Below are 21466 nucleotides of genomic sequence, written 5' to 3'. Positions count from 1 at the left end.
TGTCCTCATTATGCATTCTGTCACAAGGACAAGGAATGTGCAAAAAAAATAAACATATTACTGACTTAGGCAGTGACTTCTCACTGGTGCCTGACACACTTCACACCAACCAACTGAGATGCACGAGCTGCCGACTGCTATCGGAGATCAGCTCCGAGAGGAGATAATGATGTTGCAAAGGAGCGGGAGGAGGAGGGAAAGGAGGAAGAGTAGGAGGGGGAGGAGTGACAGAGAGAGAGAGGGAGAGAGAGAGGCGACTGTCAGGCAGCCACAACAACAACCTCTCCCGCTCGTTGCCCACATACGCCGCCGTGCACGCCTCCTCACCTGCTCTGCAGCCACTGCACCCGCTCTGGTGGAGCCGTTCCAGCGTCGGGACTCGGGCAAGATGCTCTCCTGGGGATGTTTGCTGGCGCTGTCTCTGGCGGCGCTCACAGGTAAGAAGAGAGAGAAAAGTTTTCTTTCATTCTCACTCAAACCTGCCTGTCAAAGTCACTGTGTTCTCAGTAGCAAGGCTCCAAGTGAGAGGCAGAGAAGATCAGGGATCAGAAGCTACTGTGCATTGAAAGAAATAGTGCCTGTCTGTAAAGTGCAGGACTGTAGATGTGTTTTGCTGTTTGTTCTGGTTGGGTTAATTGATCAGAGCGCGTTTGTGTTGCAGGTCTCAGATCGGATGCTGTTAATGGATTTTATGTCCACTGTTGAAACAAAAATAATTGGTTGAGACACAAGCGACCGTTTTCTCAGCGGAATAACTGCTGGTCACATATCTTATTGTTACTGTTACTATTAGCTCATACACTTCGTGTGGGTCACATTTGCATGAAATCAATCCCACGTTGGACACGACTGAAATGCACAAGCTCCATTCCTGTAATTGGACTGACCAGTGACTGATAGCTGCTCCACAGCTGCCTTCTTTGGTTTCCAGCCAGTGTGATATGGCCATAAAGTCCAACAGTCACTCTTGCCAAGAACTGATTTAAAATGAGATGCTTTGCATTTCAAATTAAAATCAAAATTCCTGCACTTTGCAGACGCGTTCAAAATTGGCCCTGCAGTTCGGTCACGTCTGAGCCGAGTGTCACTTTTTTTTTTTTTTTTTCATGGTCTCCTGTCAACATGAGCCTCTTCCCTTCATTCCAGGGACCAAAGTTGGTGCTGCTGATGTACCGTCTGAGAGAAACTGTTCCACCTCACCTCCGGTAAGATCTAACAAGTGATTGGAATGTGAGTTTTCCTGAAATATTTCAGACAAGAGCACTTTTCCCACCTGGAGCTCGCCAACAGGGACGGACGTCTCCGACATGCACACGAGTTAATGATTACAGAGGGAGATAGAGGAAAGATGAGTCGGCAGTTCTTTTGGATTTAATTAAGTCTGTAAACGTTTCTTCTCTCTCCCTGTGTGTGTATGTGCGCGCACGTGTGTGTGTGTGTGTGTGTGTGTGTGTGTGTGTGTGTGTGTGTGTGTTGCAGTACCTCCCCAACACGGTAAAAAACACCACCGTGCAGCTGCAGAAGCTGCGAGAGCAAATGGTCTCCCTGAATATCTCTGCATACATTATCCCCAACACGGACGCGCACCTGGTACATCTTCATCGCTCCCCGAACAATTAAGATTTGTGTGCACGTCTGTCTTTGTGCACGTTCGACTTGAAAGCCCGCCGCTAACGCGCTCTGCCTCCCCGTCAGAGCGAGTACATCGGAAAACCTGACACCAGGGTGACCTTCATGACCGGCTTTGAAGGCTCAGCAGGTACAATCATCTTCTTCCTCCTTGTTTTCCTTTTCCTCCTTCTCCTCCTCTTCCTCCACCTGCTTCTCTTCTAATCTCTCCTCCTTCTCCTCCTCTTCCACCCTCTCATCCTCCTCCTCCTCCTCCTCCAGCTGGTGACTCAACTCCCCACATCTGTCTGTCACGCAGCTCTTCAGCTTCCATCTCACGTGCTCCTCATTTCCGTTCACCTCTTCCTGTCGCTCACGGTGCTTCACAATTAAATTGCCCTGTTCTCCCAGCACCGATGAAGGTGCGGATGATTCCTCAAGTAGACAAACAAGGTTTTAGCTGCAACCAGAACAAAAACATCGGCCGGATGTAACATTCGGAGCTTTCCAGCATTTTGCCTTTGCTTATTCGTCTGGTACGCAACGTGAAAATATTCATATCCAGGGATCTTTAAGCTGCTGCTGCTGCAGCTGCTGCTGCTGCTGCTGCTACCTAAGTGTCTCTGGCAAGGACACAGCACCGGAATGACAATGTAAACCTCTGATGTTGTATAGCCTCCGCACATCCCCGCCTCGCCGTCCTATTGACTTCGCCCAGCCTGCAAACAATCATTTATTTATTTATTTACTTATATTGTCTGGGATTAGCTAGCCCGTCACGCATCGCTCTGAGACAACTCTGACATTTATCTGCATTCCTACTTCTCTGGCACAAGCCTGGATCATAACACAAGTGGTTGCCCTACTTCCCTCCCCAGGGACCGCCGTGGTTACCCAGAAGAAGGCCGCCCTGTGGACTGACAGCCGCTACTGGGTCCAGGCCGAGAGAGAGATGGACTGCAACTGGGATCTGGAAAAGGATGGTGGGTGCGGTCGCTCCACGCTATGACCTCGCGAGAGTGATGACAGAACGCTGTGGCACTGCTTCGACTGGTGTTTATTTTCTGTGAAACAGAAAAACTACAACCAGCGTTATATTAACAAAAACCAACACATTACGATAACAATAAATATATATATATATACAATTTAATATATATATATGATACAGTTGATAATCCCACATTTTCACCGACTCGACTCTCCCCCAGGGCTTGCGGCAAGTGAAGAAAACACCGCGAAACCGAGGGGAAGTGACGTTGCTACAGTCATAGGTCTTGAAAATTTATTAAACCAAATAAACAAAACAATAAAAAAAAAAACTGCTGCAAAATAAAGAAAATACAACTCAAAGAACTATTGGCTAAATAAAGACAAACAACAGATTTGGGGTGAAATCTAAACAGTAACTGAACACACCTGTTACACTAGCCAGCAGGGTTCACAGAATCTGTGCTGACAACTGCCGCACCTTATCGCAGGATTTATCAGATAAAAACAGCTCACGACAGAAACTGAAGTGACTCCAAGTAAAAGCTGTTAAAGTAACAGCTCACCCTGAAATTGCACTCCATACTTTATTCTCTCGCCGTGCTACTAATCACTCCCAGCTGTTTTAAGTAAGATGTGGGCTGATAAAAGGTTGTACCTAATTCTCAAATATAATATTCATATTAACACCCCAATATCAGACAAGATTTTATTTTTTTATAGGATTGCTCTGGAGCAGACTGAACATTAAATTGTTAAATCAGCAACAATGAAACAACAATAAAATGGTATATATATATCTGAAATACGAATATGAACACCACAATACTGCGTTTACGTAACTAAAATGAGTCATTTGTCCTTCAATAACAAACTTATAATGAATCGCAGCATAACTCCATATGCGTGAACACAATTTGCCGTCAAGATGAGATAAAGAGGTGCTTGGCTGAAGGTGCCATGTTTAACATTTTACAGCTTTTGTACTGCATTTACACCAAAACAAACCAGTGCAGGTGCATCTGCAGTGGTACCCAGTGGAGCGTGCACTGAAGCACCACTGAACAAACAAGGATACAATGTTGAGTGACGAGGCAAGCGCAATGCAAGTACGACAAAGTCCCTCTTGCTATTTCCTCTTTTCTATTCCCCGTTTTTAAATTTAGCCTTTCATTTTGTATGACATTATTTTTAATGTTTGTTTTAATATAACTGGATGGGCTGAGTGCCACTTTGCAGAGCCGGGTTGCTTTTGCAGATAGCTTCTTCAAACAGAGAGAAATCTAGAGAGAAATTCAGGGGCGGATCCCTCAGCCAAATCAAGATCATGCGAGCTGACTGGTGGCCGGTAGGTGAGGAACCCTGGAGGAAGGGCGAGCAGCTGGAGCAGCGACGGCTGGCACAGCAAACTGTCAGCTGCCAGGCCCGGCTTGAAAAAGGATGTTTACGGATAATGCAGGGCAAACCGTGACGTGAAGTACTGAGAACATGTTTCCGGATAAATTGATGATTAAAAATGATGCTTTTTTTCAGCCAATAGACTTTCGAAAAACAGACAAACAGATTCTGTCATGTCATCATCAGTAGAAAGCAAAGCGCACAAGCACGCTTCGTCCTCCAGCTCAAGCGATCGTGGTGCTGCATGTGATACGCCTCGTCCTTTACGTCCTCACCTCTCCTGACATCAGTTCCATAAACGGCGTGCGGCTGGGGCAGACGCCCCCTCGATGATAACAATAACACAGCTCGCTGAACTGGTGGCCTCTGTTGTGATTTATGGAGTATAAAATCAATTCCGAAAGATACAGAGACGGACGTCTGCTGGCTGGAATATTATGTTCTTCCTTCGTTATCTGACATTGTCCCCACGGTGACGGTCACGTCGTGGGATTGTTTGCACAGTTGAGCTTTAGTGCTGGCTACACCTGGGACTGGAGAAGGCAAACTAGAAGCTATAGTAATATTAGACAAGGCCTCTTTTTAAAAAAAAAAAAAAGAAAAAAAAAAAGTGCTGTTTGAATAATAAAGTTGGACCAGAACAGGAAAGTGTGATTACAAAAAAATCACGTTATGTATTGAAAAAAAAAAAAACATATCACAATAATATCATATTGTAACATAAAAGTCACAGTGGCATCATGTTGTAGGGTCTCTACCAAGCAAACTGAGCCAATCAAGTGATTTGTACACGTATAAACCTGATGCGACAAACTTGAAATACACACACTCACTCATTCTCTGGTCAAAGTGACACTTTCTGCATGTTGAGAAAACTACGAGAAAACACCTGTACTTACTGTAGCTGAAAGCCTAATGTGTGCAACATTTAATCAAAAATATTCTATTCCACAAAGCAAGTTGCATATCTGAATGGCACGGCCGCAGTCAGAACTTTTCTGAAGTCTGTCTCTCCTGTGTGATTGTCTTCAGTCTCCATCAGCAGCATAGCTCAGTGGCTCATCGCCGAGGTTCCAGACGGCAAACAGATCGGCTTCGATCCCTTCCTCTTCTCCTTGGGTGAGTCCCTCCCCGCTCCCCTCACATCCCACACCCCACCGTCCTGGTTACCGTCAATAACTCGCTTGGCCAAGCATATGGAGAAAAAAAAAAATGACAGGCTCCACCGGACGCCGATGCTGACTGATTAGCCGTGATTGATCCACCCAACGGTGGGTAATCGTCTGCAATTTCCGGCATTAGATACGCAAGAGAGCTACAGCATCAACCTGCAGTCGAGCGGTCGCAGCCTGAAGTCCGTCTCCGATAACCCCGTCGACAAGGTGTGGACGGACAGACCCAAGATCCCGGAGGAGGCCCTCACCATCCTGCCCGACAGAGTCATAGGTGGGCTTTCACACACACACACACACACACACACACACTGCAGTTTGCCTCTCCATGGTGCCATTTATCTCCATCCTGATAAATACCTACAAACAGACAGCAATAAGCGAGCTCGGCAAACACGGCGATAAGGAGCCTTTCTGCTTTTATGGCAGGCTGACATATCAAACATTGACCTGAGATGGAGCCTCTCTGCCTTTTGCATGGGAGAGGAAGTTATCTGGACGCTCATGCGTCCTAACCCATGCAAAGGTTGGAGAAAAAGACCAGTGGAACAAATTGAAAAGCGTCGTAAATCTAATGGCCTGATGCATGTGAGTGTGTTTGTTATTGTGAATTTATCTGCCACCTGGGGAGCAGGTTGCTTTTAAAAATGCCGCATCATTGCTTGGCTTTGACAAAAATGGCAATCGTGTAATTGGATGCCACCTAAAGTGTGTCGGCTCTGCAGCTGCTCTTAATACGTGGGAGAGAGGAGAGGAGCTCTGCAGAGCCTCATTGAATTCTGCTTCAATTACATTCTTTTATCTTCTTTTGGAGCAACGCAGTGGAAGTGTAAACACTTTTGCTCTTTTTTGCTGCAAGTGGCAGACAGGGCAAAGTTCACTGCTTGATTAGTGATGATGAATGAAAAAACTACCACTAGACGTTGGTGGACGCCCAGAGTTATAGAAATAAGTTGATGCCAAATACAGTTGAAATAATTCAACCAAATGCAGTTGAATAAAATAAAGCTTGACAAGACAGATGTTTTCTAGTATTCTGTGTCTCTGTCTTGACACTGAACATTTGTTTTCTTCTTTGACTCCACTTATAAAAAAAACATATTTTTTACATTTAGCCCTTTGTGATGTCACTTTGGACTGATTGGTTTTGTGACCAAGGCTACACACTTAGCCAGGTGTCCCCTAGCAAAGCAGTAGCAGGTCCAACAAAGCCTCTGTTTTTAGCAAGAAGCTAAAGCTGAGCCCCATTGCAGGAGGCTGTTGCCAAAATTAAAGCACAAAAAAATCAAGTGTGTGCAGGCATGTGTGTGTGTGTTCCGCCTTGTCTGGTTCTATTATGTTTGTTTTCCTGACATTTGGATGCAATGTGTGTGTGTGTGTGTGTGTGTGTGTGTGTGTGTGTGCACAGAGCGAACCTGGGAGATGAAGGTGGAGCAGATGCGGAAAATAATGGATGACAACCCGTACGGACCAACGGCCCTCCTGCTGTCCGCGCTGGATGAAAATGCCTGTAAGTCACCCAGGACGACGGTGTTAAGGCGGTCCAGCAGTTGCTGCTAGATAAATGTGAGGCCAATTTCGGGAGAACATTAGGAATCAATTTTACTCCTAACGTGGCTGCTTCAAGAGTGCGCCACCACTGATTCAGTGCGCTCCCCCTGTGACACGCACCTCAGGACAGGAGTGCCGCACTGAAACGTTTCCTGACGACTGATGAGTCTTTCATTAGGGAGCGTCTTTCTGAAGACTGGGACACTGACATCATCACGTAGAACTGAAACACTAGAGCCGCGTTCCGACTGCCACCTCACATTGTGTGCGTGTGTGTGTTTGTGTGTGTGTGTGTGTGTGTGTGTGGTGTGTGTGTCTCTGTGTGTGTGTGTGTGTGTGTGTGTCTCAGGGCTCTTCAACATGCGTGGCCAGGACATCCCCTACCACCCCTTCTTCTACTCCTACACGCTGCTCGCCAAGGATGAAATCTGGTCAGTCTTCTTCCTCTGACACGCCGCCGTCTCCTCCTTCGATCTCCCTCCACTTCATCACCTCTCTGCGCACCTCCCAGGCTTTTCATCCATCCGCAAAGAGCGACGGAGGAGCTGAGGAAGTACCTGAACGCCTCGTGCCCCGGCAATCCCTGTGTGCAGATTAAAGACTACGACAAAGTCCTGGAGGAGCTGAAGAAGTACGTGGCCCGGCCGGATATTAAATTGTGGCTCGGCACGGAGTACACCAACTACGCCGTCTATGAGATCATTAAACCGATGGTACGTACGGAATATTGCGGCTTAGTGTTCTGTGCTGTTCTTTGTGAATGAGGCATCAATGCTTTGGCTGAAAGAATGGATGCAACCTTTCCTATTACGAGATCAATGTAAAGAGCCAATAGGAAGACTTCAGAGAGACGAAACCAGGAAGGTGAACAGGCAAATTTACTTTTGATCTCAGTTAAATTGGACCGAGGGGATTTCTTTTCTTTCTGCTTGTTGAGCCACTTTAGTTGCAGCTCAAGACTTGCTGTCAGTGCAAGAGGTGATGGAAACATAGAACTAGAACAAGTCCTGCTGTTTCAACTGAACTCTTGGCCGATCCGGTTCAAGAGCGCAAGCAGCCTTTCACTGCATTTCACTTAATGTGAAAATGCCATCGAGATCTGACTAAACGGCTGCGAACTCAACATCGACACTAATCTGATCAGCAGTAGCAAGGCTCGCAGTTGCTTCCTGTCATTTTTCTTCAGTGGTTTCAAGGGCTAGCTTCCAGCAGTCACTTCCTGTTTTGCCACAACTGAAAAAAGACACAGATTGGTCATCTAATTATAATGATACTAATAGGCCAACAGAAAACGCTTTTAATTGGACCTTTGCAAGATGGGTTTTTGAAACGATAGCGATCCAGTTTCAGTGCAAAGTGACGCGTTTTACCCAAACTTGACAAAATGTGAAGAGTCTGACCAGTTTGTGGTAATGAAATTTTCCCCATTTTCTTGCACTTTCAACCATTTGTCCTGTATGTTTTGTGCAGCTTGAATGAAAACCATTGCAAGCAGCGATAATAGGTTCATTGATATTTTATATCAATCTTCTTTCAAATGCAGGACAAAATAATGACGACCTCGTACTCTCCTGCGTTGACGACAAAAGCGGTGAAGGACGAGACCGAGCAGCGAATCTTGAGGGAAGCGCATGTATGTTGCCTGAATACACACGGATGTGCAACTCCATGGAGAGAACTCTTCATGTATTTATAGATCATGACATTTGCAATATGGCCTCAGAACGTAGAGGTCATCAATCTTGCCGTGTAGACGTTAAATGTGCGTCTTGTAGGTGAGGGACGCCGTGGCCGTCATGCAGCTGCTGATGTATCTGGAGAAGGCGGTGCCGGAGGGGAAGGAGTCCGAGCTCTCGGCTGCAGATTACGCTAACGAACGTCGCAGGTGAGGCTCGGCGGCCGAATTGCACCGTTTGAAGATGGAGGAAAAAACGCTGCAGCCCGGGAGTGTGGTTTAAACACATCAAACTTTCTGCAGCGAACAGAAAGACAGCAGAGGACCGAGCTTTGCAACCATCTCTGCAAGTGGACCCAACGCTGCCCTGGCCCACTACAAGTACAGTGCATATAGATTCTCCTTAAATCTCACTGCTTTCTGGCATCAACATTCATTTTTTTCTGTTTTTAGATTTGCATATACATACATATATATATATCTATATATATATAGATATATATATATGTATATATATATATATATATATACATATATATGTGTGTGTGTGTATGTGTGTGTATATATGTATCGGTATATATACATATACCGATACATATATATTATATTTGATGAATTACAGTCAAAACAGTCAACAAAATCTTGCATGTTTTCTTCTTTTCCTCACTCCTTGTGTTTGCAGCCCAACCAACGACACAAACCGAATGCTGACAGTTGATGAGATGTTCCTGATTGATTCTGGCGGCCAGTATCTGTGAGTAAAAACGCAACCTGCTGAGAAACTGTCCGCTTTCCTCTCACATATCCAGCTTCTGAAATGAGTCATTGTCTCTCTCTCTCTCTCTCTCTCTCTCTCTCTCTCTCTCTCTCTCTCTCTCTCTCTCTCTCTCTCTCCTTTTCTCTCTCTCTCTCACACACACACACACACACACACACACACACCTCTCTCTCTCTCTCTCAACACTGCCAGAGATGGAACCACTGACATCACAAGGACAGTTCACTGGGGAACCCCCACAGAAATGCAGAGGGTAAAAGTTTATTAATGCAAATTTTTTTTCTCTCTTACCTGCCTTCTGTCTGTTCTATCTGTTTACAGATTTACAGACATGACGAGTTGGAAAAGTACAGTTGTTAACTTCTTTAATTCTGACTGTACCCTGTCTTTACAATTCTCAGGAGGCCTTTACTAGAGTGCTCATGGGGAACATTGAAATTTCTCGAACCATCTTTCCTTCAGGGACAAAAGGTGAAAATTGTGCTTCAGATACGATTATTCCCTGTTCTACAACTAGAGGCCACTGTCTCCCCACTGGCCAACACATTGGCAAGTCACTTCTGCACAAATGTGGGTTGTTGTTTTCTTTGTCTCAGTGTGTGTGTGTGTGTGTGTGTGTCTTTCATAATCTCTAGGGGTAAACATGGAGATGCTGGCGCGCCGGGCATTGTGGGAGGTGGGCCTAAACTATGGCCATGGAACTGGTCATGGTGTTGGCAACTACTTTGGAGTTCACGAGTGTATGTATAATTTCACTTTTAAAATAAGCGCTCTAACAGGTGACAGAATGAAACAATGTCTTTTGATGAAATGACTGTTAATCTACAGTGTGATACTTTCAGGGCCCGTTGGCTTCCAGTCCAACAACATTGCGTTTAAATCAGGAATGTTCACATCTATAGGTGAGAATTTTAAATGCATGTCCATATTCATGTTTCCAGGAATTAAATGTATGCACTTAAATTCACAGCTTCTGCTTTAAAGAGGACAAAAAAACCTCACACCTTGATTTTTTTTTGTTTTGTTTTGTTTTGTTTTATGTTAACAGAACCAGGATATTATAAGACTAATGACTTTGGGATCCGCATTGAAGACATCGCTGTGACTGTGCCAGCGAAGACAAAGGTTAAAAAATGTTTATTATTTGTTGTTAATCTGATTTTGGTGGTTTTATCTTGTCATTGCATTAACCAGCAGATGTTTCTCTCCTTCAGTACGGTAACAACTACCTGACCTTCGACACTGTGTCGCTGGTTCCATACGACAGAAAGCTGATTGACACTTCACTCCTCAGCCCTGAACAGGTAAAACATACTTTCATACAGTAACCTGTTGCATTTGTATTTTTGAACAGGAAATGCTGAGGATGTGCATGCTCAACACATGGCAGGAATACACAACAAGACACAATGCAAATTTAGTTGCCTAACTGCAGAATGTTTTTTCCTTGTTTGAGACTCAATTTAGTTTTTGCTTTCTTCCAAAAAAAAAAAATCCCTTCTTGGTTCAAAGAAGTTTTAAGACTGAAAGTGAGGTGTGCTACTTTCATTCTGATGCAACAACATCAGCGCATGCATCATCTAATCTTCAATAGTGGTAGAGCAGAAGGTGTGTTTCTACTCGAAATGCCATCACTTCAGTAATTTTTACATGAATTAATTATTCGGACCGGCTTGTATTGTGTGTATTGGTTTGTAGTGTATTAAAGTTGACCAAGAAGTGAGCCCTGTGGAACGCCAGTCACCCAGTGAAATTTAACACTCTTGACTATTTGTTACTTTTATTAAGATAGAAATAGATTCCCAGCCTCAGTTAAGATTCCTCTGACACCTCTTTTCAGCTGGACTGGCTCAACGCTTACTACGATACCATTCGGAAGGTGATGGGCCCTGAGCTGGACAGGCAGGGGCTCGAGAATGAGAAGGACTGGATGCTCAAAAACACACAGCCCTTCTCCGCCTCTTCCGGTCGTGTCAGCTCCTCCTCGCTCATCCTCATCGCTCTGGTCTTCGCTCTCCTCCACAACATCATGTGAGCGTTTTCCTGCCTCCAGTCGAAGAGGATTTGCGCACCAACATGGCCCCTATGCCGTCTCTACTGAGCAGCTTTACTACACTGAGGGATGCACTGCAGTTTAACCTTTTCTTTTTGTTAATTTTCTCTAATTAATGACTAATGTTTTAGTGTTTGGATCTTAATGAAGATTTGTGTAATTCTTGTTGTTTTTTTAAATCTGGACATTTGTATAGCAGCTGATAATGATTTTATTTTATTAAAGTGAGACTATTTTGAACTAAAGTGTGGTTGTTGAGTCAATAACACTGCTTTTGGTTGCCCTCACACAGAACCACACATCAACGTTTCACATCAGGAGCTTTTTCTGTGTTTGAGATTTTATTACATTGGGAGTTAAGTTGAATTCAGTTACTCAAAGTGTGTCACTACTGATCAGAGGCATTGGGTTCACCTGTGGTGCAGCCAATCAGCCTGGCTGGAGAGGATTTAAGGAGGCTCAGTCTGTCTCAGTTGATGTGTGTCACCAGAGTGTCAACACCACCAGGTCGCTGGCTGTGTGATGGAAGTGTGTGTTTGAGAGGAAGGCTGGAAAGAGTTATTTAGGGTTTTTTTGTTTTGTTTTTTTGAAGGGTTTGCCTTTTCATTTCTCCCCTTCCAATTACCCTCTTTGCTTTGCTTTTGTTTTGGTTTGATTTGGGACCCATTGTGTCTGTTGGTAGAGAATTCTGGAAGAAGTAGTGGGTCGAAGTGGTGATTCTCACCAAGCTGAGAATCAAACGCCCCACATCTGTCCTTCAGACCACATTTTCAGCAGAATCGTAAGAAGAACAAACTACCGACAACTTTGTGTTTTAGCACCTAAGGAAATGACGATTTCCGTCTAATTTGACTATGCCATGTTGAAAAGCATGATGCATCCTGTGCAATACCAATTGTCTGGAAACTATGAGCATGTCTGCAGAGGTGTGAGTGTGTCAATTTATGGTTGATTGCTTAAGCGACTGAAAGAACATCACATCATCCCTATTCATACTGGCTTTTGAGGTCAGGCAGCCTGGAAGAAGTACAAGACAATTTAGTTTTCTGTGAGGTGTAGCTTTTTGTTTCAAAGGCTTCTGTTTACTGTCCCTTTAGGTGTGTCCACAGCCAATCACCTGGCTCCCTTTGTCCTCTGCATGCTCTTCTCTCACACCAATGAACTTCAGGTCTGCTTTCCCCACATCCATAAATCTCCTCTTTGGTCTTCCTCCAGGCTTTCTGCCTGCCAGTTCCAACAGCGTCCTCTATATATTCACTGGCCCAGATAATATCTGGATAAGCACAGCCCAGCTTTTCATGATGGTATCGCCTTTGCTCCGGGATTCACATGGCGTCTTGACAACTTCCCTAGCTTCACGAGATTCCAGCCAATGGTACGACATGGCTGTATTTTGTAGCTTTTTCAACTTACTTGACAATTATTCAAGCAAGAATTAATATTGGATATAGATTAGAGCACAGTAAGACAGTTTATGAAACATTATTCATGGCTGTTGTGTTAGTCATCATGATAAACAATGCATTCTTAAAAAGCTTCTCCAAAGGCCAACATAAATTGATATTTTTGTTCTTAAAAAAAGACAAGACATTGACGCGTAACCGCAGTTTCACGGCTGATAGAATTTCAGATCTTTGGGCATGATTAGCTTCTTGCCAACTTTGAGTGGCGTGACGCAAAACCTAAAATAGAGCAACCTTGTATCATGTGGTTTATCTGCCACACGAAAATACTGAGCAAAACCTGCCATACTTGTGCACTGAACTTCCTCTTTGCTAGCTGTGCTGTCCAGCAGGACATGAGTGTGTGCACACAGTCAGCGGCACGCACATCGCCGTGATTCACCACCAGTTGTTTGTCTTCTTTTCCGACTGACTCCCTCCCTCTCCTGCGCTCTGCCCGCCTTCTTCTTGCTCCACCTGGACCCCCCGTGAGCCCGGCGCAGCTGGACTGCTGTGGCTGAGGTTCTTCCTCTTCTTCTTCTTCTTCTGAACGTGCTCTTTCACTTCCACACACCCACCTGTGTTATTAGATTCGACTTCACTTGTTGAAAAGTTGGGCAGTCAGTCGTGACTCGGTTTGGGGGAGGACGGGGCAAGAGTTTCTCCGTCCCATGATGAGGTTCTTCCTCGGTTCCAGCAAAGTCACTCCTTCGGCATTGCGCTTAAGTTAAAAAGTGACGCGCGTGTCACTGTATTGTGTTGTAATTACTCAATTGCGGTGAGCTTTGTTGATGGATTTCGACAAAGGGCGTGCATTACAGACTCTGCTTACAGAAGTCAGTCCAACAGGGTGAGAATTGGGAGTGATCACATTTGAACATAGTGGATTTAACACAAATTTGCTCAGTAGTATCACTGACTTTTCTTCTTCTTCTTTTTCTATTTCTTCCTCTTCTTATTCCTCTTCTTCCTATTGTTCCAACTGGTGTGTTGGTACAGTCTGTAAGCCACGGGGAACCTCATCGTAAGTGTGACTTTGAAAACAAAAGCTCTCCAGCCTCTGCCTAAACCAAAACGTGACAGTTGTTTGTGGCCACGTGACTTCCTCTCAGCCTCCGCACTCTCGTTCGGCAGCAGTAAAGAGCAGCCCTGTCTTCCTGTGAGCTGTGTTCGTTGAAGTAGACGACTCTGCTCTAGTGGTGACAGAAGCTACCAGGCGTTGGACTCTCACGATACTTTGTCCAGAGATTCCTCGGGACCTCAAGAAGCAGGAAGATGCTGAGGCGAAGGCCGTCCAATGCCTCGGAGAAGGAGCAGGTGCAGAAGAAGAAGGTGAGCTGGAGCTTCTGTTGTTTTTGTGTGTTTGTTTGTTTGTTTTGGGTGGAGAATTTTTTTTCAATACAGTCAGCAGATTTAAGACTCCTGTTGTCACCGCAGTAACTGAGCTTTCCATGTGCACATATTCTCAATTTGGACTGTGTAGATGTTATTGCCGTACAGCCGAAGTAAAGGATGTTTGCTGCGACACCTTCACACACAGGTTCCTTTGCGTGCAACTTTTCAACACAGGATGTCTGCTGAGTGCAAAAACCTGTGGTTAGCAGACCTACAGGCGCACAGCGTAACCGCGGGCCGCGTTCAAAACAAAATGTGTTTTAGTGCGCGGTCTGACTATGCCCCCCCCCCCCCCCCCCCCGACTTCGACTTATACTTTGTGGCCAGTTTTCGAGAAGGGGGAAGCGAGCTGTCTCGGTGTCCTCGCAGGGGTTAATCATTGCTGCAGATGTAGGCTCGAGTCACAGCAGTCTTTTGTGGCTTCTGGTGCCTTCGTTTTCGGCTGCCACCCTGAGAACCGTCCTCCTACGCTCGGCGGTGGCAGCAGATCTTGTTTTCCACCCAGATCGTCACTTCTGCGGTTTTCTTTGAACTGTGTCAGTGCACATCGCTCTGTCTTTGTTCCCAGCAGCCGCCCTAGTTCCCTTCACATTGTGCTATTTTCACTTGAACTGCTTTCGCCATACAATATTGAATGTTGAAGCATTACAGAGTCTGGAGGCTCCAGTCAGAGAAACAACTACCTGAACATTTTTCCTAGCTTTATTTTGAAAAATATGTTTTGTTCTCTCTAAATTGCACCAGCAAAATCACCCTTTGATGGATGCAGTGGATGGATGCAGACAGTGAGAGGTACAAACACCAACTGGTGTCAGCTGGCAGCTGTTGTTGAAGTGTTGGCCGGCTCCTGCAGTTTTCGGCTGATAGATGAATTTTGACATGTGTCAAGTGTGGAAAATAAGTCAAAGAAATTCCTATCACAGAGAAGTTCCTTAGTCAAACTGTTGGTTCCAAATGCAGTGAAATGTGGCCAAAAACCCAAAATCCATCAATGTACCTGGGATGTAGGGACCTCTAGTAACATTCAGCCATTTTGCTGCAAGTTGCACCTGTACGTTTCGCATCAGTATGTTGTGGGCTGCCATGGAAAACAGGAAACCACAAAGGCTTCCTGCTCGATTTGTTGATAAAATAAAGCCTTTAACCCAATCCTGAACGCGATGACAATTTTTAACTTGGGCCACATCCACAAAGGAATTGCATGGCTGTAGCAGCAGAAAAACCTGCACAAATAAGACCAAAAAATTGCATCCTTTCCACAGAACATATGCAAAAAAGCAGCAGTGAATGGGATCATGCGTAGGTGGTATCACAGCGGCACTAGTCTCATTTGTATATATATTTTAATTGGTCATTTGCATCCACAACGCGCAAAATTGCTCCCTCTTCTATGTCAGTAACCCTCATTAGGAAAAAAGCCTCATCCAGAAAGAATTTGTGCTGATTGAAGACAGCTCCACACAGAGGAATGTATGTTTAGGTCTGTGTGATGTGATTTCAATTGAGTTGTTCAGCTGTCAGGAAATAAGGTTACATATTAGTAGTAGTTGTAGCAGTGGTAGTAGTACCTGTGGTAGTTGTTGTCGTAGTAGTAGCATTTAAAACATTATCTCGACATGCGCTCTGATTTCAGCTGTGTCTTCACTCAACACATAGTGTTGATTAAAAAACAGATCAAAACAAAGAAAATCAAAATGTTCAGATTGTTTTCAGAAGCATGCGTTGGAAAAGCTGTTTGACAGCGATATGGCAAAGCAACCAAAGAGTTTGATGTTACAGAGCAATCGGAGAGTGACCTTTGGGGAATGGAGATCTGCCCGTCAAGAAGTGGTGTGATTCACCCGACACCATTTCCTTTGCGGTTCTTGTTAAACGGCTCAACTACATTTAAAAAAAAAAAGGAGGAAAGAAACCGAGACCTTTTGAGAAGCTGCTGCTGCTGCGGAAGCAGCGTGCGCGTCAGCAGGAACCTGTTGACCTGCGAGCTTTTATCTCCTTGAGAGCGTCAAGCAGCTCTCCCTCCTGAGATATCTTCCTGCGCGTTCAGCCAGAGCACCAACTGAAGAGATAAAAACCTGCTGAGCGTTATCCGTGTCTGTCCCAAAGCCGACCGCATGCCAAAGCCGGTACCTGTTAGCTGTGTGATTAAAAGAGTTATCGTTTTTGGAAACGGGGCACTCACTTACAAAAAAAACGTCTCACCAGACTGAATGAAATGACAGTTGCGTTTGATTTTACTGCTTTTTACATTTTTTTTTTTATTTGCATCTCATTGTGTGTCTGCAGCTCAGCCTGCAGCGGTCCAGCAGCTTCAAGGACTTCATGAAGCACAAGCCCAGCTCTCCGATTGCGACAGACAAGGAGTTCACGTTGGAGGAGAATGTAAGCTGACCGTCAAACGTGTACATTTAAAACAAAAAGAAGTAGATGTCCAAGTTTTGGAAAGTGGAAGCTGATGATCAATGAACCCTTTTTTGTGCTAAAAGTTCTCCAATGCCAGTTCCTAAAGATGAGCTCTCTCATTGTTCCTCAACTGGGGCCCAAACAGCGCCAGCAGAACAAAGCTCACGTGTGGCGTGCTGAGTCTGTGATCAGCTGCCACTTTTATAGAAACGCAGCTCGTGTTTCCTGCCATCCTCCCAAAGCTGCTGCACAGGGTTTGTTGACACACATTTACAGAAGTCTGATGATATGGCCGTACAAGTTGTTGGTGCAGCGGGTGGAAGTGGAAGGACGAGTAAATGTTTAAACGCAGGGGAGCGGAAGTCAGAAGAAGAAGTGTTGCAGAGGGGGCCAGATGACAGCAGCAACGTGCAGACAGGATGTCCTCAAAGCCGGAGCCAGTAGAGCAGAGAACCGCTGCAGACGCTTGCAGAGGCAGTCAGCGTTAAAATTCACTCGTCTCAGTTTCAGGCGCAAAAATGCCTGAAACAGACTATTTGACCACTTCACTTCACTTCACTCAGCCTTGAAATTGCTTTTTTTAAGCTTTAGACAACAACAGTGTCCTGTTTGAAAGCCTTCTGAGATACAGTACATGCAACCTCCTGTCTCCGTCTGTTGTGCGCTCACTGTGGAAATTACCAATGCTCTTTTTCTTGAATTGCAGGGGCCGGACGGCGTGTCAGAGGAAGTGTTAAAAAGTGGCAGCAAACTGGGAAAGAAATGGCGCAATGTCATCTCACGCACCATGACGCGGAAAACGTCCAAGATGGTGCAAAAGGCTCTGGCAGAAGAAGGGGTAAAGTCCTGACTCACGGCTGAAGATGGAAGCATTTGTACACAGACAATAACACAAATGGTGATGTCCAAACTCATACTTGTGTAACATGAAACATCAGCGTACCTTGTGTGATGTCACAAAGGGCACTGACACATCCTCCAGGCCACTGACAACATCCACTTCACGCCCTCCTTGTTTTCAGAGGATCTAACTAGGCAAAGCTATAAAAAATAAAATAAAATAAAAAATAAAATGAAGGAGGCTGTAAACAAAGGGCTAAGACGCAGTCTGCTCCACTGGAGTCTAGGATGAAAAAAAAAAAAATCTAAGATCTGGCCTAAATTAGGTCAGCAAAGGGAAGGAAACCCGCCTGCGATCCTTAAGATTTGTCTCCCTCTTGTGGACGTCACTGTAATTTTGTTTCTTGCCCCGGCATCCTGACCCGGGTGCTCATTGTCCTCCCTGTGTACAGGGTGAGAGCGGAGAGGAGCTGTCTCCCGTCTCCCCCATTGGCCTGCCAGACCTGAGGGCAGGACAGAGGACGTCGGTCTGCTCCACCGGGTCAGAGGACACCTTGCCCAGTCCAATCAGCCGCCAGCTCTCAGGCAGTGAGTGTAAACTGTGAGGAGATGGAGATAAATTGGACAATAAATACCCGCTTCTTCCTGCACTCAGGGTTGTGGGGCCTGTTAAATAAGGGGAGAAAAAGAAAAGAAGGCAGACAGTTGTGTGTATTCTTAGACTGCGTGTGTCACAAAGCACTTCTCGGAAAGATTCTCATCTCTAGAAATAAATATAGAAATAGACGTTCCCTTTGGAAATCATGAAAACAAGCCCATTAAATCTCCAGAAGTAAACCCTGGAATTATTGTGTCCTTTGTTTTTCAAAGTAAAGTCAGAAACAAGATATTCCAGACACAAAGACATATATATATATTTGTTTATGGTGAAATTTCTCAAAAACTGTCTTCTTCAAGATGAGCAGTGCAGTGACACAGGCACTGCCAACGTGTAGGCCACAGCAAAGTAACATATCTGAAACCCACAGTTCACTGCCTTCAATCATACCAAGACCTGTAGGAGGACAAAAATCACAAACACAGTTATTCCAGCTGTTAGAAATCCAGTTACAAGCAAACAAAGTTACCACCTCTGTTCACAACTGGACACCAATATCCACTTTAGCGACTAATGTGACGTTCAGAGAGCATAGTTAACACTTTAAGCCACAATCTAGGTCCAGAGCTGAAGGATAAAGGGGGACTGGAAACAGTCGTGTTACCTCCTTGCTGTGAAATGCATTTTTAAGAAAAAGAGAGACGTGAAATCAATATTTGAAAATAACATACACCTAAAAGTGCTGATTCCTGGAGACGAGTGCTGGTTTGACTGATCCTGCTGCTTGTGGACACCAGGTAGCGACAGACAGAGCCTGGACAGCGGCTACAGCCAGAGGGACAGCATGAGGCTGGAGGAGAACTCTTACAACGGGCCCTTCTGCGGCCGCGCTCGGGTCCACACCGACTTCACCCCCAGCCCCTACGACGTGGAGTCGCTCAAACTCCAAGTAAGTCTCGGGGGGGGGACCACCCGTCTTCTCTGCTGTCTCGTCACGTCCTCCTCCGGGGAGCTTGTTAAACGTGTGAAATGTGACGGCTCACGCTGATTATTATTCCTGGGGGCGAATTGAGTGAACCGCCGCTGACTTTCTGCTCGGTAAATCCAAGGAATTTGTGCAGAGGCTGTGCAACAATGCACCGGGAAAAGCTTGTAAAATGGTAAAAGTCTGTGTCCAAGCTCAAAATGTAATTCAACAAACTTTTCTGATACATTCAAAGTTTTTTTTTTTGCTGCCAGGTTAAGCCAGGTAGCTGCTGCTCAAGGCTTCATGGTGTGAAGTGCAGTTTTTAGACTCAAGTCACTTTCAGAGCTGCCGTGTACTTCTGTTGTTCATAAGCAATGTGGAAGTAAAGCATTGTATCACACCCACCCACCCCCCCTAAAAAAAAAATGGTTTTAGTCTTGGATCTTTATTTTTAAGACATAAATGAAAACACCCACTATTCCAGAAAACAGACGTTCCTGCAGCATTCATGCCAGCAGCAGTGAGGCTCACATTTGGTTCCTGCTTTTCTGCTTCAACCTCTTTTATGGTTTTTATGGGCTTATACACAGTCACGCACTGCTTTTGGTCAGACCTGTGAGGATGCTGAGAGGTAATGCAATCCAAACCTAAGAGTGACGGGAAGCACTTTTCTACTGGAGTTGAAGATGTGCCAGCAATCTTTCCTGCATTGTTTGTAATGACTGTTCAAAATCTTTCAGTGTTTCATGCCTAGTCTTTTTTTGTATGATCATCGTCATCATCATCGTGACTGAGCTGTGTGCTGCCTTTGCAGAAGGGAGACATCATCTATATCATCGAGAAGCCTCCTGTTGGAACCTGGACTGGGAAGCTCAACAACAAAGTGGGCTCCTTTAAGTTCATCTACATCAACATTCTTCCTGAAGACAGCCCCCCACAGCGGAGGAAATCCAGAAACAGCAAGAAGCAGCGAGGGAAGTCCAAACCAAAAACCCTGGAGGAAGTTCTGGACAGCATCGGCCTTCATGTAAGGTCTCGTCCTGCTGATGTTCCGCTGCCGTTGCTGACAGTTTGACTAGACAAGCTCTTTCCTCCTTTAGGAGCTGAGCTCCTTGCTGTCTATGCACGGCTTCCAGAGCCTGGAAGACTTCGCCGGGCTGAAGGAGTCGCACCTCAACGAGTTGAACATCACCGACCCTGACCAGCGGTACAAGATCCTCAATGCCTCGGAGCTGCTGAGAGACAGTAGGTGTTACGGCTCCACTGGCTTGACAAATAATCACTAACTGAGACCGCCAGAAACGAGAAGCTGAACTTTTTACCGTTGAGTTCAACAGCTTTATGAAGAAACTGCTAAAATGTTCTAAAATTAGGGTGATGACGAGAGAGTTACATTGATCATTTCCAGTAAGTAAGTCACAGTTGTAGGGCAACTGTTGGTTCCTGGTACTGAGACACTAGACTAAAATTCAACTAAAAACATGAATCAATGTGTTGGCTTCCCTTCAGTACTAAACAGTTGAATTCATAGTCACTGTAAATGTTGGGAATTAGAAAAACGCAAAATAATAGTTTGACCAAGAGTAGCGTGTTTCCCCTCAATAGAGAAATTGCGTTAGACCGCCCCCTTGTGGGGCTGTGAAAAAACAGCCAGCATCTTTTCGCTAATTCAAGCAGTTAGGCACAAACAATTTCCAGTGACTAATAAAGATGAACCCTTTAGTCTTTCCAACATACAAAACAAGCATACAAAAGCAGAGGCAGACAGCAAGTTCAGGGTGGTTAAAACCTGTTGTCACTTTTCTATAAATAACGGCTTCAATTTTGTCCTGTGTAGCCGACGATGATTCCGGGCCAGAAGACGAGGACAAATCTGGGGAAAACGCCGTGCAGCCGAGAGATTCGGGCTGCTTCGAGAGCTCAGACACCCAGGAGGGCAGGCGGGAAGGGCCAAAGACGAAGGAAGGCCTCGAAGATGAGGCATTGGAGGAGCAGATAAAGCAGGAGGAAGAGGAGCAGGAGCAAAGAGAGGAGGACAAGCAGGTGGATGAGATCCAGGAGCAGCTGCAGCAGCTGACGGTGGATGAAGAGTCTTAGGAAGGAGCGAAAACAACAACACATCGTGGACAAATGTTGCACGCGGTGCGTCTTGTTTTTTGGGGCTTTTTTTTTTTTTTTTTTTTAAAGAACTGACTGCTGAGACCTTGAAGCATAAACACACACACTTTTCCGTGGTTTACTTCATTGTAATCAAACAGGAAGATTCCACTTCATCAACCACAGCTTGTGTTTCAGAGAACTTTTTCTTTTTCTGAAAGCCATCTGTTGCTCCTTTCTCAGGACGTGATGTCACTTTGTAACCAAGAGAGGATTTGTTTTGTATTTTTCCTTGTTCTCAGACCCGTCCCCGTGCACTCTAACGCAGTCATGAATGTAAAAATCTGTGGCGTTACTTTTAAAATTACACTTCATTAGTTTTGTTTTTACTCGTTTGTTGTTGGGGAGACAGTTACTCTGGAAGATGCATGTAAATATTGTTTGATTTTGTTTTTTACTCATACATATTAAAAACTCAGAACACCGTTAGTCACACTTT

General features: G+C 45.0%; 2 protein-coding genes across 2 annotated transcripts; both read left to right on the top strand.

Moving 5' to 3' along the window:
* Nucleotides 1–235: 235 nt before the first annotated feature.
* Nucleotides 236–11470, top strand: xpnpep2 (X-prolyl aminopeptidase (aminopeptidase P) 2, membrane-bound). Its single transcript, XM_076046682.1, has 21 exons — nucleotides 236–437; nucleotides 1147–1205; nucleotides 1480–1590; nucleotides 1696–1759; nucleotides 2487–2591; nucleotides 5029–5115; nucleotides 5299–5442; nucleotides 6577–6678; nucleotides 7069–7150; nucleotides 7231–7432; nucleotides 8263–8352; nucleotides 8495–8604; nucleotides 8698–8775; nucleotides 9077–9148; nucleotides 9365–9425; nucleotides 9574–9643; nucleotides 9808–9912; nucleotides 10015–10074; nucleotides 10221–10297; nucleotides 10387–10476; nucleotides 11013–11470. The coding sequence occupies exons 1-21, from the start codon at nucleotides 389–391 to the stop codon at nucleotides 11205–11207; spliced, it is 2013 nt and encodes a 670-aa protein (XP_075902797.1). The 5' UTR covers nucleotides 236–388; the 3' UTR covers nucleotides 11208–11470.
* A 2093-nt stretch (nucleotides 11471–13563) lies between these two features.
* sash3 (SAM and SH3 domain containing 3) lies at nucleotides 13564–21456 on the top strand. Its single transcript, XM_076046608.1, has 8 exons — nucleotides 13564–13999; nucleotides 16349–16444; nucleotides 17172–17303; nucleotides 17758–17893; nucleotides 18701–18852; nucleotides 19685–19897; nucleotides 19971–20115; nucleotides 20708–21456. Exons 1-8 carry the CDS (start codon nucleotides 13943–13945, stop codon nucleotides 20965–20967), a joined length of 1191 nt encoding a protein of 396 aa, XP_075902723.1. The 5' UTR covers nucleotides 13564–13942; the 3' UTR covers nucleotides 20968–21456.
* The last annotated feature ends 10 nt before the right edge of the window (nucleotides 21457–21466 follow it).

This window comes from Nelusetta ayraudi, unplaced genomic scaffold, assembly GCF_046127955.1.
Source record: "Nelusetta ayraudi isolate G7.1 ecotype Tasmania unplaced genomic scaffold, CSIRO-AGI_Nayr_v1 ptg000090l, whole genome shotgun sequence".
NCBI lineage: Eukaryota > Metazoa > Chordata > Actinopteri > Tetraodontiformes > Monacanthidae > Nelusetta > Nelusetta ayraudi.
This window is presented reverse-complemented; position numbering and strand designations above follow the sequence as displayed.

Coding starts and splice junctions, on each gene's coding strand:
- xpnpep2 (XM_076046682.1), top strand. CDS start 389: ATGCTCTCCTGGGGATGTTTGCTGGCGCTGTCTCTGGCGGCGCTCACA. Junction 7,433..8,262: donor ATGAGATCATTAAACCGATG/GTACGTACGGAA, acceptor TTTCAAATGCAG/GACAAAATAATGACGACCTC. Junction 8,353..8,494: donor GAATCTTGAGGGAAGCGCAT/GTATGTTGCCTG, acceptor TGCGTCTTGTAG/GTGAGGGACGCCGTGGCCGT.
- sash3 (XM_076046608.1), top strand. CDS start 13,943: ATGCTGAGGCGAAGGCCGTCCAATGCCTCGGAGAAGGAGCAGGTGCAG. Junction 18,853..19,684: donor TGGAGTCGCTCAAACTCCAA/GTAAGTCTCGGG, acceptor CTGCCTTTGCAG/AAGGGAGACATCATCTATAT. Junction 20,116..20,707: donor CTCGGAGCTGCTGAGAGACA/GTAGGTGTTACG, acceptor TGTCCTGTGTAG/CCGACGATGATTCCGGGCCA.